The following is a 17,337-nucleotide window of genomic DNA, read 5'->3' as shown; positions in this document are numbered from 1 at the left end:
CACACACACACACACACACACACACACACACACACACACACCCCTAGTCATTAAAACTACTTGGAAGCTTTACTTCCCTCAAGATTAGAAAGACAGAACAGGATCAAAGGCAAATCCTGGAAGATGAAATGACATTTTAAAATATCATCCTTTCCCTTTCAAATGGAATATAAGCTCTGAAGCATCTAGCCCAGGACCAGCTCATCTCCTGTGGCTGTGAACAACTTTAACACATGCTTGACAGGACAGAGACACCAGCCTTTCATCTTGTAATCTCACTCATTACGGCAGCCACAAGAGCAGTTGTCAGGGCCAGAGCCACAGACGTGTGGCTTTTAAGCTTTCAGAGGAGAAGTTACACGGCGTCCCAATGCCCTGCTCAGAGCTGCTTGCTAATTACAAAGGAGGCAACGCTCAACAAATGCAATCATGGGGGGGGGGGGGGACCTACTTACCTGGTCAGAAACTCAACAACAGCATCTCCAAGGAACTCCAACCTTTCGTTGTGATTAATCCTACAATGGAAATGTAAAGACCACTTAAAATAGTACATTTAGAGCCAGGGAAATGGCTCAACAGGTAAAGATGCTGCCAGGGAGCCCGATCACCTAAGTATGAATCCCAGGGCCTACGTGGTAGGAGAGAATGATGCCAGACAATCTGTCCATGGATCTCCATGCACGTGCATGACATAGATGGACAGATGGACGGACTGACACACACAGCAAACGTTAATTTTCAAAAGCTTTTATTTATAAAACAAAACAAAAAGACAAAATAAAAAAAAAAAATCCCAGCACATTTACTTTTTCTCCCTTCTCTTGAAAAAGGGAAACACAGGGCTGGCTCACCGAGTAACCCAACACCTTCTAGGCCTCTCTCTAATACTCAAGAGCAATGACTCTCCTATTTAATCCTGAAGCCACTCAGATCCCACATAGTAGGAAGGTGTGGCGTTTTGAAGAAGGGCTGCAAAGGCTAACATATCTCAAGGGAGTGGTGCTATTTGGAAGGATTTTAACGATAGGGGAGAAGGGGGAGTGGCCTTGTTGGAGGAACAGTGTCACTGGGGTTTGAGGTTTCAAAAGCCCATGCCAGGCGGTATCTCTCTCCGCCTGTAGATCAGCCACAGCTCTCAGCTACTGTTCCAGCACCTGCCTGCTTCCATGCTCCCCGCCATGATGATAATGGGCTAACTCTCTGTGACTGTAAGGCCAGCCCCATTTAAATGCTTTCTTTCCTATGAGTTGTCTTGGTGACAGTGCCTCTTCCCAGCAACAGAGGAGTAACTGAGAGGTGGGGAGAATGGGGTTCAGCCCTTCATACTATGTGGTTCCAACTTTCAAGCTTCAGGCTTTCCTTCCCTAGAAACAAGACTGAAAAGCTTCCAGAGAAGTCAGCTACGACAGTGACTATGGTGAGTAGCTCTATACTGACCAGGAGAGCCAGAGGAAGGAGCGTGCATTCCAGAAGAGTCACCCAGACAGCATCTCATCTCCTCACCTCCAAACTCAACCTTGTGTCTAGTCCTTTAAAACAGGCCTAATGTATCTGCCACCTTGGTGGTCCCAGCTGTCCTCTCTGTGTGATGGCCTCCTGTTCCAAACCACTAGATTTTCTCCAAAAGGGGCACTGCACAGAACGGTCGGTCACTGCTCTCTTTAGGCCACCCTTTCTCCCTCCCCAAAACTTTCCACTCTGCCCCTGTACACTCAGGTACAGTGAAATCCACTTTAGCTCTCAAGGGTCCAGGGAAATCTATGAAATTCTGCCTGATGATGCCACACCTCTCATGAGCATGAACGCTCACCTCCCCAGGACACAGATCACACTTTGTTTATATGATGAGGCAACATCTATAAAGAAGTCACCTCAACACTCATCCCAGTTGATGGCTCATATTTATGTGAAAAGGAGATTTAGCCGGGGTTGTAGCTCAGGGGTGGAGGCCCTGCCCTGCACATCAGGCCCAAGGTTCTATTCTCAGTATTAGAAAAGGCATTCAGGAAAGGAATTAGTTGTCAATAATGGAGGAATAAAAGGGGACGGGGGAAAAATAAAGAGATGTGTCAACTTAAGCCCATGCTGAGAAATTCCTCATCTCACTGATTTCTTAGAATGTAGATGTATTACACTTACAAACCTAGTGTCTAGTCCTTGAAGACGGGCCTACTGTATGTGCCACCTGTGCTATTCTCTGTCTCCCACCTGTGTGACAACTGTTCCAACCATGTGTGCACATATTACACATACAAAGCGGTAGGCCCTATGAACAAACTTCTCACATCTCTTAAGGGACGCTTGGGGTTTGCTTGCCACTGCTCTGCTACTCCATCAGCCAAGGGTGACTAGGAGGGGTTACATGTTGTCTTTTAATTGAGCCAAGCAGGGGGTGCGTGTCTGCAATCCTACACTCAAGAGACTGAGGCAGAGATGGTTTGAGTTGAAGGCCAACCTGGGCTACTTAGTTTAGGGCAGCACTGGCTACAAAATAAGACTCTGTCTCAAAACCAAAACCAAAAACAAGTCAAACAAAAACCACCGACTTCCAAAAGTGTCTGCCAATGATTCTTACGGAAAGCATCAAGGAATAAAGATATTATTTAAACACAGACTCAGAAAACCTTAATAGCCCTCTTGGGGTGTGTGTGTGTGTGTGTGTGTATTTTAAGTTATTCAGTTGTTGTTCTAAGAAGAAACAGAATTGCCAAGTATAAAGGCTCACACCCATAATCCCAGCACTTGGGAGCCTGAGGCATGAGGAATGCCCTTAAGTTTAAGTCCATCCTGAGTCACAGAATACCTTGTCTGTCTCTCCATCTGCCCTGGGCATGTCTCTCTTCACACACACACACACACACACACACACACACACACACACACACACACACATTTAAAAAGGATTTGGTAAATTTTCTAAAAGAAAATAAGTTACACTATGCTATTCTGAGCCATGAAAATAAAAGTCCATTTTCTTTAATAGAGATTTTTTTTTTTCTGACAATTCATAGTATTATACAGCAAAGTCTATTTAATGTGAAACATAAAACTCTGTTAGGAGTTTGGGGGTTGTGTGAGATGACAAGCTTTATCTGAACTATAGGCTTTATTAGAGAATAACGAGACACCTAGTCAAACAACAGGAGCTATGTTAAGTCGTAAATTTTAAATGAGGTCTTACTGCCATAAATTTAACTTAATTTCTTTTATGAATTTTCACAGAAACAGAGACTATGTCTAGTATTTTAATTACCAGAAACTGGACTGTTCAATTTGTTAAAATCCAAGATCACAGTACTAAAATAACTTGCTCAATAGTGAATTTATTATTCATATAAAAAAATTACCCATATCTGGCTTTAGTTTTTTAATTTCTACATCATGACTAAGCTGGAGATAAGTCATAAACCCCAAAATGGGGACTGAATTCCACTCTAGCTACTATCATGTAGGTCAGTTCCTAACCCAACAGTTCATCTACAAAACGGATTAAGAGTGGTAGTTTGCATGAGAACAGCCCATACAGGCTCGAAGCTTTGAGCACTTGGTACCCAGCCCATGGAACTATTTGGGAAGGATTAGGAGGACATGTCACTGAGGGTGGGTTTTGACATATCTCTCTGCCACTACTCCTATGCCACACTCTCTGGCTGCCATGCTCCCACCAAGACGGTCATGGACCCTCCTCTAGAATGGTGATCCTCATATCAAACTCTTTCTTTTACAAGTTGCCTTGGTCACAGCAGTATGTCAAGCTCAGGGTAAGGTACCAGTGATCACAGCAGCGGCAAACCTCCTGCCCCTTTCACCATTTCTGCTTTAAGCACCTTCGTTACCAATAAAACAAGATCCAGGGTGAGATGTCTGCCAAGTAGTAAACACTGTTGTGATAACTGAAATAGCAGGCGTTACGAGGTTGAGATTATCTGTCACATTTACACCTCTAAATCCAGGGGTGAACACACGTTTCCCACACAGTCTCAAGCAGTGACTGGTAGGATAGATCTATAGGGACCTTGAAGGTCAGGGAAACGCCTTCCCACCTCAGAAACTTCTCCCATTCTATGAACTGGGTTTGAGGAAAGGAGAGAAGAGGATACAGCCAGCAGATCTCGGGCTCACCGGACTAGCACGGTCGTGGACAATGCTGGGAAGAGTAATAGAGGAAGATACTGACCTCTGGCTTCCAGACACACACACAAAGGCATGTGCATCTGTACCCATACCCACACATATACCACACACACACAAACAAGCAACTATTGTGAGCCATAACCTTTTTTTTGTTTTAATGCTTATTGACTGAAGTGACCTCTCTGTGAAAGGAACTGGCTACAAGAGAAAGGGGAAGAAAAGAGCAGGGACACAGACTTCGAAACCCTCACTGCCCAATAAAGAAAATCAGCGCTGCTGCATGATCAGAATACGCAAAAGAACAAGGCAAGACATGGAGCACGGAATCAACACCGGCAGGACCTCGCAAGGCCATCTGGGTGCTCTGGAAGCAAATGTAAAATGACCATTACCAACATGCGAGGAAGAAAGAATGCCCGACAACTCAGAAAGCCTGTGGCTCTCCACATGAGGAAGACATGCCTGCAAACATAGTCCAGGGCTAGGTCATGCGAGCTGCGGCTGGCAGGGGGCCGCTCAGCCTCTGCTCAGTTGGCAGAAGTGTTGGAGCAGACAACAGCTAAGACTGAAAAGTGAGGCTCAGAGGTAGTAAGATGTCTAACGCAACAGCAGTTCCAGGGCGAACAGGCAGAATGTGGAGTGTGGCCGGCTGCTCGTATGGTACTGCAGGGTGGGCACGGGGGTCAGGGCCCCAGAAGCAGTCTGGGGAGAACTCAGTGGACCAAGGTGCTGGCTTGGTGCCTCCCTTCCTCTCCCCTTGATCAGCACTAGAAACATTCTCTACCCAGCCTCTTGCTTGAGATCTAACCACCAATTCTTACTCTTGGGAAATGTGCTTCAAAGATGAGCGGACGCTTCCAAGAAGTAGAGACAACTGCATCCCATTTCTAACAGCAACAAAGAAACAGGCAAAGGAGAGGGCAAATAGTTTAAAGTCAACTCAATTATTCAAGTGCACAGTACAAAACTGACCTATCATCCCGGAACAACCGCCTGCTCTCTCCTGTGCCCCTTGACGGCAGTTTGCACGGTTCACTTTTGATCTTCACTAACGCACTTATCAGAGCCTCTCCTGTATAATTCAGGTTTCTGGCATCCTCATCCCACCCTAGGCTATCATGCCTCCCGAGGACTGGGGGTTTTACGGTACTTGGCTTTCGATCCCCTAAAATGCCTGCGAACTGCCTCAGCCTCAAAGGCCCTGGATAAAGGTCTGCTGGATTAAAGTTGTACAAAGCGTCGTAGGTCCAGCTTCTGTGACTGAACAGCTCAGAGGCACAGGCAACAGTCACGCAGCAGACCCTGCAGCAAGGCCTGGGGCGCTTTCGGATCAGACGCTTGAGGTCAACTCTACATCCACGAAGCCCACAAATCCACGGCAGAAGTCGGGGATTAAGAGAAGCTATTAGTGCCCTGTCTGTGGTAGCAGGATGGCATTCTGCCCGCATCCTGCGGGCGGCTGCTGTACTCCGCCATCTTAGATCTTAGATCTAACTGCTTTCTTTGCTCCCTCAGTTTTCCATCTTACCTGCTGTCTACTCTGAAGCTTCGAGCCAGTAAACTCAGAAATGACGTCATTCTGAGATTTCAATCTTTTGGTCCCACCTACACCACCTCTCCTTTTCTGTCCTTCTCCCCTCCCCTTTCGTTCACAGTCGCACACATTCAAGCTCACACTCCTACACACTCTCTAGCAACGGAACCCAGAGTGTTATGAAAGCCAGGCATGCACTACCAGACAGCCACATCCACACAGAAGGAAGAGGAGGAAGAGAAAGAGGAAGAGGAAAATGGGGAAGACAAGAGCAAGAGTCCTCCTGAACAAAGATGGACTTACATAGAGACAACAGTGTTGGGTGTGATGTGCTTTCTTAGGGAACTGTGCAGGTTCCTGGTTTTAAGAACTGGTCCTCAGGAGCTAGAGAGACGGCCTAGTGGCTAACAGCACTGGATGTCCTTTCAGAGGACCTGGGTTCGATTTCAGCACCCACACGCTGGCTCATTACAGTTTGTAATTCGAATTTCAGGAGACCTGACACTCCTCTGGCCTCCATAGGGACTGGCCACACACTTGGTACATAGACACGTTTTCAGGCAAAACACACACATAAAATAAAAATTACCAACAAACAAAACCATAACTGGTCCTCTCAGGCCAGTGGATGGCTCAGCAAGAAAAGGCACTGAATGTCAGGCTTGAACTGGATCCCTGGGCCCACGTGGTGGAAGGCAAGAACCCGTTCCCTGCTGGCCGTTCTCTAACGCCCACACACAGCACACTATGTGTGCCCTAGTCCCCTAAATGAAGATGTATTAAAAGTATAAAAACCTGGTCATCTGGAGCCTATGACATAGCAGGGTAAAAAACGGAACCAGGGCCATCATATCTCCCTGGGTGTGACTAGGTACCTTTGAACTCGTTTTTCTATCATCTCAGACTCTGAAAGAACACAGGCAACATTTCAAACTAGAATTTTAAAGTTCTGCACTGCTTTTCTTTGTACCTCCGTCTGTTTGTTTGTTTGTTTTTCAAGACAGGGTTTTTTTTTCCTAGCCCCGGCTGTCTTGGAACATGCTCTATAGAACAGGCTGGCCCTGAACTCACAGATCAGCCTGCCTCTGCCTCTGCCTCCAAAGGGCTGGAGTTAAAGGTGTGCGTCACCACTGCTCAGTTTTCCTTTATACCTCTGAATTGAAGAGGTATAAAGAAAAAAGATGGAGCTAGAACAACCTCAAAAGGAAGAAATCTGAGTCAGGTCAAAAAGAAAACTGCACACTGGCAAGCATCTAAATTACAAACCTAGCATCAAGATTCCCGATCCCAGCAGTCCTCGTTAGCTTCAGCTATCAGCTTGACACAGCAGAGCCTCCACCTAAGAAGTCTCAGCTGAGGGACTGCCCAGATCAGATCAACCAGAGACCTTGTCTATGAAGGAATGTCTTGATCGTTAAGTGATGTAAGATGGCCCAGCCCACTGGAGGCAGCCCTGTCCCTGGGCAGATGGTTCTGAGCTGTGTAAGAAAGTTAACTAAATATGAATCCGTGTGTATGTCAACTAACAAGCACCGTTCTTTCACAGTTTCTACTTCAAGTTCCTGCTAGACTCCTGCCCCGCCTTCCTTCAATAATGGATTTGAAAGCTGATATTAATCCTGCCCTCCCGTAAATTGCTTTTGGTCAGTCTGTTTTTATTATTATTTTAATCACAGCATCAGAGGTAAAAATAGAACACAAAACTTTTCAAGTAATCATTTCAGAGCTCTTAAAATGTCTTTGATTTGGGAAGATTTGGCCTTTTGGACTGGAGCTGCTCAAAGTGATAAAGTATTCACACGAGATTCAGACTCTGAAATGGTCTTAGGTATTTCTGGTCCCAAGCATTTGAGATAAGGCATCACCAAGCTGTATGAAGTAAGACAGAAAGGGAAGCAGTGGAGGAAGCAACTGCCTGAAGCTCTCATCTCCCTACTCAACTCGAACCTGGTCACAGGGAGTCGTAGCCAACACTAGTAAACATTGCCACCTCCCATTCTAAAAGGGAGCGTCCCTGAAGCAATCTCCTTGAAAGGCTTTTAAAATACAATCTGTTCTACTTTACACACCAGGACCTCTCCCAACAGCAACCTCAGTGTCTCCTTCGCCAATGAGACAGCAGTCCTATTTATTCAGTTTACAGGGTTATGTACCACATACCTGGCAAGAAGCAAGCTCAGGAGGGGTTACTGTGGCTTACAGTTTAAGACAGATACCGTACATCACTGTGTAGAAGGTGTGCCATCAGGAGTGTGGTAGCCTGTCCAGTGGCTCCATTAGGGAGTACTGATGGACAAGAAGTGGCCTATAAGGCTTACTTAATGTCCCATTTGCTCTAGTAAAGAGCCACTTCCTAAAGGTTCAACACTCGAACCTATGAAGGACATTTCACTCTGCAGCCAAAACATGATGTAGATCTCATATAGATCCAGCCCACTTCCTTCCCAGAAAGGATTCAAAGCCAAACAAAAATGAAGATGTTAATAAAGATATTGTGTTGGTTTGAATATGCTTGGCCCAGGGAGTGGCACTATGTGGAGGTGTGGCCTTGTGGGAGGAAGTGTGGCACTTTAAGATCCTCTTCTTAGCTGCCTGCAAGCCAGTCTCCCAGCTGCCTTTGAAACAAGAGATGGAACTCTCCGCTCCTCAAGCCCCATGTCCGTCTGGATGCTGCCAAGCTCCCGCCTTAATGATAGTGGCCTGAACCTCTGAACCTGTAAGCCAGCCCCAATTAAATGTTGTCCTTATAAGAGTTGACTTGGTCATAGCATCTGTTCACAGCAATGAAACTGTAAGGATATCTTTTGTCTTATCAAGAAATAAGGGGGGAAAAAAAAAATCAACCAATGGCCAATATTGTTACACACACACACACACACACACACACACACACACACACACAAATCATTGGAAAGAAACAAACTATCAATCAGTATCTCAAAACTTCCTCCAAAGTATCAATCAAGTCAGTGTGGCACTGACAGAGGGCAGACCCACCCACATTCCCAGAAGAAGTAAGTCTTTCAAACAAGTACTCATATCCTTAACAGGGCACCAGGAGACTCCTCAACGAATGCTGTTGGAACAACTAGACAGCACGGACAATACAGTGGGTGGTCTCTACATCACGTCACATCCAAAGTAACTCAGAACGGATTAAAAAAATCTACACAAATTATGTAAAACTGTAAAAACCACAAGAGAAACAAAAGTGTGTGAGCACTCATGCACACGCAATCGAGTGCTCGCGCACACTCACACACTCACACACACGCACACTCACACACACAAACTCACTCACTATGTGCACATAAACAGTACTACTACTACTACTCACACACTCCAAAATTTTACACTTAGGAATGGTTTTCTTGGCATAACCCCAAAATTACAATCAATAAAGCTAATAAATCAGAATTCATTAAGATCTGTTTGTCTCAGAGGACATCAGGAGATTAAAAGGCAATCTTTAGAACAAGGAAAGATTTTTTTAAATCATGTACTTGATAAGAGTCTCATCTAGAATGTAAAAAACTTGATTTAAATCATTAATTAAAAAAACTAAAGATGTGAGAGAGATATGAACTAATATTTTCCCAAACAACCAGCAAGTACATGCATCAGTACTGAATACTATGACACATCAGGGAAATAATGAAAAACTACACCCAACTAGGATGGCTAGGGTCTGAAAGAAGCAGACACATCAATATAGACAATTACATAAAAACCCGGGACAAGGCTGGGGCCGTGGCTCAGTGGAAACACGAGGATCTGAATTCAAATCTCTAGCATCCACGAGAGCAGTTGGGCACAGCTGTGCGGGCCTGCGCCCCACCCAGGGGGATCCTGGAGCTCTGTGTCAGTCAGCCTAGCAAAAGGACAGGCTTGTGGTTCGGCTAGAGAGCCCATCTTAGTTCAATAAGGTAGAAAGCAATAGAGAAAGTGCACACACACTATGTATACATGCACTATACTATACCCCCCACACACACACACACACGCACGCACGCACGCACAAGCATACACACACCCGAAAAATTTTAAATTAAAATGTTTTTAAGAGACATAGGAACACTTACACACTGCTATTGTGAATTGTTAAAATAAGTTCCTTAAAAGATAAAACAGTTACCATATGACCTCAAAATTCCATTCCTGGATAAATATCAAGAAAAGTCAAAGCATATGTACAACCACTGAGTGAATAAACAAAATGTGTTAGATTTCACACCATGGCATATTATTTAGCAAGCAAAGAAATAAGGGATATCTGTTACACACAAATCTTATGCCAAGAGATGTGAGGCGCAGAAGACACGGAGCGCAGCGCTGCTCACAGACTGTGTGGAAAGGTGGTAGTGAAGAGGTGACGGTTGTTTAGGGCTGGCGAGCCTGAGAGCTACCAGGACTACTCATGGGCATAGGGTATTGGATTTAATATGAAGAAAATGCCCTGAAATTAGACACCTACAAGTCAAGAATTTCACGAGTATACTCTCCAAACCATTTGAAGTCTAGACTTGAAGTGAGTAAATTGCAAAATATGTGCATTACTTCTCATAAATCTGCTTTTTAAAAATTTACCTTGAAGGAGTTGGATCATCTTGACCAAGGCGTGACATGATATTTATTAGGGTGTTAATTCCTATTAAAAAAAAACACACATACACACAAACATACAAGTAAATAATTTAAGAACTATTTTAGAATATCATATGATATATAGAAAGGAATTCTCCTCACCCCAATTGGACTTTTAAAAAGTTTAACATCTGCATTCCAGTATTTAAAATACATGATAGAACATTTTCTAAAATATGTATCCGTGCCCAAAGTGACCCAGCATGCATGAGGCGCAGAGCGAGGGGTTCACGGAGCCACCAGGGAAGCGGCCCAAGGACGGGGTGGATCTGAGCCTTAGGAGGCAGCACAGGACAGACAGTAGAGTCTTACAGTCACCCAAACACACCTTTTTTCCGCATGTGCATGTGATGAACTTTTCTGTCTCCGTATTTGGGCTGTCGAATTCCACAGTTAGACAAAGAATTCCTGGCATGGTCAGGATTCATCCCAAAATTTAAATGGTGACTCGGATGAGTCATGGCCAGCTAGAGTTGTAATGAAACAAGCTCAGTTTAAAAACTCAGCACCGAGACTCGTAATACTCCATACCAAACACTGCGGGCAAGCACTGTGGGCAAGCACTGCGGCTCCTCGTTCAGAATCAGATCTGTAGAACTGGGCTGCAAGATTTTTCTAAAACAATCCCCAAACCCCACCCCTTTCAGGGAGGATTACAACCCTGGACTATAGAGAGAAGAGCCATAAACAAGGGAATGCCGAAAGAGGCACTGACCCTTGACAAGACAGATTGTAGCATAGCATCAGTACGACCTCAAGTAAGGTAAGAGAAAGGCCTGAGAGCAGTCAAGGCGGAGGTGGGAGCAGGGAGGGCTGGGGCTTTCTCAGTATCCCATCTGTACTGTGCAGGGTGAGCTCTCCCAGCCTGTGAGCTCGGAGTGCTTCTGTAACAGCACTACTTACCTGGAGCAGACAGCGGTCCTGGAAAGTATATCCTATCAACTTGTCCAAGTGCATTAAGCATTGATGGTACCGGATGTGGTGGGTCAGAACAGGCAGCATCATTGCATGCTGGGGGGGGGGGAAAATTCGGTATGTTTAACTCTATAAAAATTCATAGAAACAGCGTTTATTCTACAAGTAAGAACTATTTTCTCACCCCAAGCTCCATCTCATAAAGTCCTGAAGCAGTTTACTGGCTAGTGGCAGCCTGCAGAACTGCCTGTCAGGGCGCTATGCTACAGTTTCCAAGTGTCTGGAGCCAGAGTGCCTGGCTCTTGTTCTACCTACCACTCACTCACTCACTCACTCACTCACTCACTCACTCACTGTTTGACTTGGGGCTATTTTATTCAGCCTTTTCCTCACCTCTAGAATGAGGATACCCACTGTAGCTAAGCTCAGACAGTTAAATGAATAAAATGTAGGGGGAAAAAATTATGTTTTTCACTCCTTTTGTGTGTGTGTGTGTGTGTGTGTGTGTGTGTTTGTGTGTAACTATACTCAATGTGTGTGCATATGTGAAGTCCCAAGGTCACTTTGTCACTCTCTTCATTTTCCAGCAGGTTTCTCACTGAACCTAGAGTCCACTGCTTTGGCTAAATCACCTGGCCAGTAAATCCCAAGGGTCTGCTTGTCTCCCACCCATCTCCTGGGGTTACAGGAATATGTTTCCCCCACTCAGCTTTTACATGGGTGCTGGGGACTTGAACTCAGGTCCTCACACTTGTAGATAATTTTATCCACTAAGGCATCTCTGCAGCTTGCATTTATTTATTTATTTATTTACTAACTTACTTATTTTTTAAATCCAAGGCTTTGCTATACACCTAAGGCTAACTTGGAATTTGCTATGGAGAAGGATGGCCTTGAATTCACAATCCTCCTGCCTCAGGTTTCTAAGTGCTGGGATCACAGGCATCTCCTAAGGAATAGCTCTGGGTCTACGAATACTCAGCAAAACAGCCTCAAGTAGGCCTCTGGGTGCCTCCCTGTCTCTAATTCCTTAGGAATAAATTAATTCTCTAATTCCTAAAGGAATAAACTAAGACACACTTGTATACTTTAGGGTCAAGATATTTTGAGCCTCAAATAAATAAAAAACTTTCTCCAGAAAAAAAAAAGTTCTATATATGCAAAACTTGTATGCAATTTTAATGTGTACATAAACGAAGCCTTATCCTTATCCTTCCAGACTATCTCAGTCACGTGGTGTACAGTTGCTACCCTGGGTCCAGCATTTACTGTTCAGACATTCAAAGAGAGCCTTTATAAAGCCACTAATACAGCCACGGCAGCAGAGCATTGGGACCTTAAGTCTCTGCTTCAATCACTTTTCACCCTACTGAAGATTCCTTATTGGGAGATGATTTCAGGAAAGGCGTATCTTTTTCTTTTCTTTAATAATGTTTCCCTGGAACGCAAGAGAATGAAGGCATCATTCTTATTCCTCAGAAGCTGGAGGGTGGGCACCGCTCACAGGATGATTGACACACGCCTTTCATTTTGGTCTCTGAAGTATTTTAAGCTCATATTATTAAAAATATACATGAAAATGGGTCTACTTGAAGCTACAGAAATCAGTCTTATCTTATTAACTTAAAGAGAAATACAAGTTCTGCCAGATAGGACCTAACAGAAAGCCTTTCTCACCAGGGCAATTCAGTCAGGTATCTACTGAGCACCTACGAGTGCAAGGCCCCCCTGTATCTGTGGAAGGTTGAAAAAAAAAAAAAAAGATGAATGCACAGTTTTTGCACCATGGGCTCCCAAGAGACATACCATTATTATATACACTATTGGCATTTTGTCAATTTTATTTTTCTAAGTACACTATTTTAAAAATATGACATTTGTTCACAAAGCATGCAGCTAATAGAAATGCCATTTCCAGCCACCTGAACTTCATGAAGCTCAAGAGAGCTGACATGAACAGCTCAGGGTTAAAATACAATTATTAAGCATCTTACATGCATGATGAATGCATGCATTTGAGAGAGAGAGAGAGAGAGAGAGAGAGAGAGAGAGAGAGAGAGAGAGAGCCCTCAGAAATCGTGTGAGAAGACAGTGATGTATGGTTTTCACATTTCAACTGACTCATAAAAGTCAAGCTCCTGATACTCCCCCAGCGCCTGGACGGGAAGCTAATGGCAGGTCATGGATGCTTAAGAAAGGTCATTTTTTTCTTTGGTAGGGGATGTGCTAAGCCACTGGCAGTTGCTTAATGCCCTAGGTGGATGGCTCTAGATTGTGGATGGGCCTGGTGCTGTTTGTATTTAGATGCTCATTCTGCTCTCCTGGGAGGGGCTGCAGACAAGAAGGACTCGGGTGAGCCAATCACTGGGCGAGTAGGCGGGACTTCCGTTTTGGTTGGCATACTACTAGAGTTTCCCAGTATCATGGTGGATCCTCCGGCTCGCCACCAGAGGAGTCAGATTTAATAGGGTTTTCATTGTTGCAGCCAGAGACTGAGTTACCACTGTTTCTGAGCTAAATTTGTGTGGTGTTTTCTTCTCACGACAATTCGACTGGGCTCCAGAGAGAAAGGTATGGCGGCAAAGCGTGGGTTTGTCTGATGTGCGCCACAAAGGCCGTGGGGAGTTTGAAGCATGGGGGCCGGCGTGGGAACAACCGGCCAGTGGGAACCTAGCGAGCTGGGTGGAGAGATTCTGGGGTTCTGAGGCAGAGTCTCCATGCGATGATGACAGGTCGGCCATTGCCCGCCGGTGCATAGCTGGTCAGCCCACCGGGACAGAGAGTGGCAGGTGCCCCGCAGTCGTGTAGGGAACAACAGCTCTACACACACACACACACACACACACACACACACACACACACGGGCTCTTCAAAAGTTTTGTTGTAAAATACACTTTAATGTTATCCAAAACTGTAAGTTAAAACAAAAACCAAACCCACCACTGGCTCTGGAGCTAGCGATCTCACAGTTAAGAGCGCACTAGCTCTTCTTCCAGAGGAGCTTGAGTGCAGTTCCCAGCACACACATGTGGGCTCAAAACTATCTGTAACTCCACTTCCAGGGAATCTGACATCTTTCTCTGACCACCAAGAGCACGCACGTGAATGTAGTACGCATGCACACACGCAGACAGAGCACACCTACACATAAAACAATGTTGTTGTTGTTTTTTTTTTTAAGCCACTCAAACTGAACATTCTGTTTGGTTCTGGAGAAATACTACCAACCAGAAAAGTTAAGTGATAACTTCAGATAGTCTGAGGGAGAATCAAAGCAGTAAAATCATTGTGTTTTAAAGAACTGACAGTCAGATATTGTCTCCCTGGCCATGGAGATGCACTGCATGGAAGCCGGTCAACCTGCAACCTGCAAAACAGCACGGCCGCTGCCTATCCCCCAACTATCTCCATCAATCGCTCTTCATCTTACTGCAAAATTAGTTTGGACTACTACTCAGAACATTAATTTTTAAAACAATAATTTCAATAGATTACATAAAGACCACCATAACTGACCAGGTTCAGTTCAATGGCAATGTGAATTTTTTTAATTCATTATAATGAAATGAATACTTCCACGTGCCTGAACTTTTCAAAATACATGCTACCATTAAACAGCCATAGGGAAGCTTGGAAGTAGTTTTTTTGTAAAATGCTGAGTGGAGCCAGCCGTCCTACCCGCCCAGTTCAGTCCCTTCACTTCTCACCTATCTGAACCAATGCCAACCATGACAAAGAATCAGGTAAAAAGCCATGGAATGTGCCACTGTGGTGCAGCATCAAATCCGGTGTGAATTTAACTACGAGACAGATCACAGTGCTTACGGATGAGTCACTGGTAAAAGCAGGAACGTTTCTCTCGTTTACCCCCAGGGAAAAGCACCATTACTGCCACACTGTGCTTATTAACGCCATCAGTTCTCTGCAGTATGTTTGGGTCGAAGGTCCAGAACCTTCATATCGTTCTAGTGACTATCTGCATGGCTGCTGGGCTTTCGCACAAGTATCTAAGCATGCGCCGCGAAGGGGAGAGATGTCTGAAGGCAGACTTGTCTTCACCCAAAGAGACTGACTTTAACATTGCACTTATGCTCCTTTCCTACTTAACTGGTCCTCCACACTACACTACACACACACACACACACACACACACACACACACACACACACACACATACACCAGAGCATCAACCCAGAAAATAAAAACAAAACCTAAACAGCTAAGAAGGAACCTGTGCTTGGTGTTTGATTTCACATCAGAGTTATCCACAGAAACTTCTCAATTAGAGGAAAGCTCACTGCCAATGCCTGTGAAGAAGAGACATGTGGGCATGACTGTTTTCAGAGAGGCATCATCACCTGACAGACATCAGAACGAATGCCAGTTTTCCAGAATCCTTGGCTACTCAGCTCCACGGTGACTTCTCGACGCATCGTGTTCTTCTGCCGTATTTTCTGGAGCGCTTCCTGGAACAGAGCTCACTGTAAGTAACTCATCATCACAGAGCAATGCTAAGCCAAGCATCAAGCATGAGAAGATAAGAGTCCCTCAATACTTCCTTACATCAAGGCACTAAACCTTCTATGCAAAAGGACAGCATTTAACCTGAGGTGAAGGCCAATATGTCAGACACTCTGGGTACAAAGCAATCCTCCCTAGTAACCACATGACAAACATTCTAGACTACATCTTACTAGCCCAGCATGTCTAGACAAAATATGCTTTTACAAATGAGAAGCAATATATGGCTTGGCTTCTGAAATCACCATGTAAAAAGTGTATTTATATCCAGCCTTACATTAAGCATTTCTATTTAAGAAAGATAATCAATCAAGCTGATACCCACATGATTCTACAAATTGCCTAATCTATATAGCCCTTACAGTCTTGCTGCAGGGTACATTGTAGAAGTGGGGGTGGGGTGGGGGTAGAAGCCAGAAGGGTACAATGGTGTGCACAACCAACTCACGAGGATTTACAAGACGACTGCAAGTTAGAATGCAGCCTTAACTATAAAGTGACACAGGACTGGAAGACAGAGATGGAAAAGATGAGGACAAGGACCTCGGACTTCCGGGTGAGACACAATCAGAAATCATGTCTTCCTTTTTTCTACCCTTCAGGTATGTAACTACAAAAACATTGTATTTGGATGCATACAATTTATTCAAAGTTCAGAATTCATAATGGAAGAGCGACTACCACCACCTCTACCACTGAGTTACTACTAGAGGCTGCCTTCCAGGAGATGGGTAGTCGATGGCACAGAACCACTGGATGGCACGTTCCATTGTTGAGAAGTGAATTCAAGCAGTGTTGGCTTTACAGGGCACACAGCCAGCCTCTTGGCCTTAGAGCCTTCCTTTATAATGGTTCTGATTGGCTCAAGTCACAGCGAGGGACAAAGCCAGAATCCGTATTTTTCCCCAGCCTTGTACAAAAGAATAAAACTCACTGAGGAAAAAGTCTGGGTTGATGCTAAATTTATTCTGAAAACTGAAACAGAATCTGAGAATATTAAATATGGGATGTGAGATGTCAACTTTACAAATTCAGCTCACTGTTGGGCTAAAAGAATTATGGGAGGATGGTCTCATACAACCATAATACCCAACAATCTATGACCCAGTGTTATGCAATGTAAGGTTAGGGATAAAAGCTGATTTATAAACTTTAAGCTTTTTCTACTTCTATAGAAGGCATATTTAAATACCAGGGTAAAGTGCTCACCTTGCTGTAAGTGCTTAAGTCTCTGGGTCAGTCACCAATACCAAAACAAACAACAGATACATGATTCCTAAGGACAGCAACTTATCAGGAAACCGGCCTTTTAAGGGTGAAAATATCCTACAGTGGATGTCCCTACACCCCTGAAAATACCAGCAACACCAACCAAACCCAGTGGTTAAAAAACAGCAGGGAGTGGGAGTGGGGTGGGTGGGGTATGAAGTTATAAGGAAGACTTGTGTAGATGGATCTGGGAGCAACTGGCGTGGAGGGACAGGTGGAAGGGATCACACTGTAGACATGTATGAAAGTCTAGCACGAAGAATTTCCCTTGACTACTAAAAGATTTTTAAAAAGCAATCAATATGCTAGAATACATTAGG

General features: G+C 44.5%; 1 protein-coding gene across 3 annotated transcripts in view; it reads right to left on the bottom strand.

The window, feature by feature from the left end:
- Positions 1-17,337, bottom strand: part of Drosha (drosha ribonuclease III) — a 102,426-nt gene that overhangs the window by 31,030 nt on the left and 54,059 nt on the right. For all 3 annotated transcript variants that reach the window (XM_021208257.1, XM_021208256.1, XM_029543950.1), the window contains exons 19-23: positions 15,586-15,693; positions 11,216-11,323; positions 10,641-10,779; positions 10,256-10,316; positions 456-515 (exon numbers count right to left, since the gene is read on the bottom strand). In XM_021208257.1, the coding sequence (XP_021063916.1) occupies positions 456-515; positions 10,256-10,316; positions 10,641-10,779; positions 11,216-11,323; positions 15,586-15,693 (476 nt within the window). The remainder of the gene's footprint in view (positions 1-455; positions 516-10,255; positions 10,317-10,640; positions 10,780-11,215; positions 11,324-15,585; positions 15,694-17,337) is intronic.

This window comes from Mus pahari, chromosome 11, assembly GCF_900095145.1.
Source record: "Mus pahari chromosome 11, PAHARI_EIJ_v1.1, whole genome shotgun sequence".
NCBI lineage: Eukaryota > Metazoa > Chordata > Mammalia > Rodentia > Muridae > Mus > Mus pahari.
Note: the sequence above shows the minus strand (reverse complement) of the source record. Positions and strands in the feature narration are given on the sequence as shown.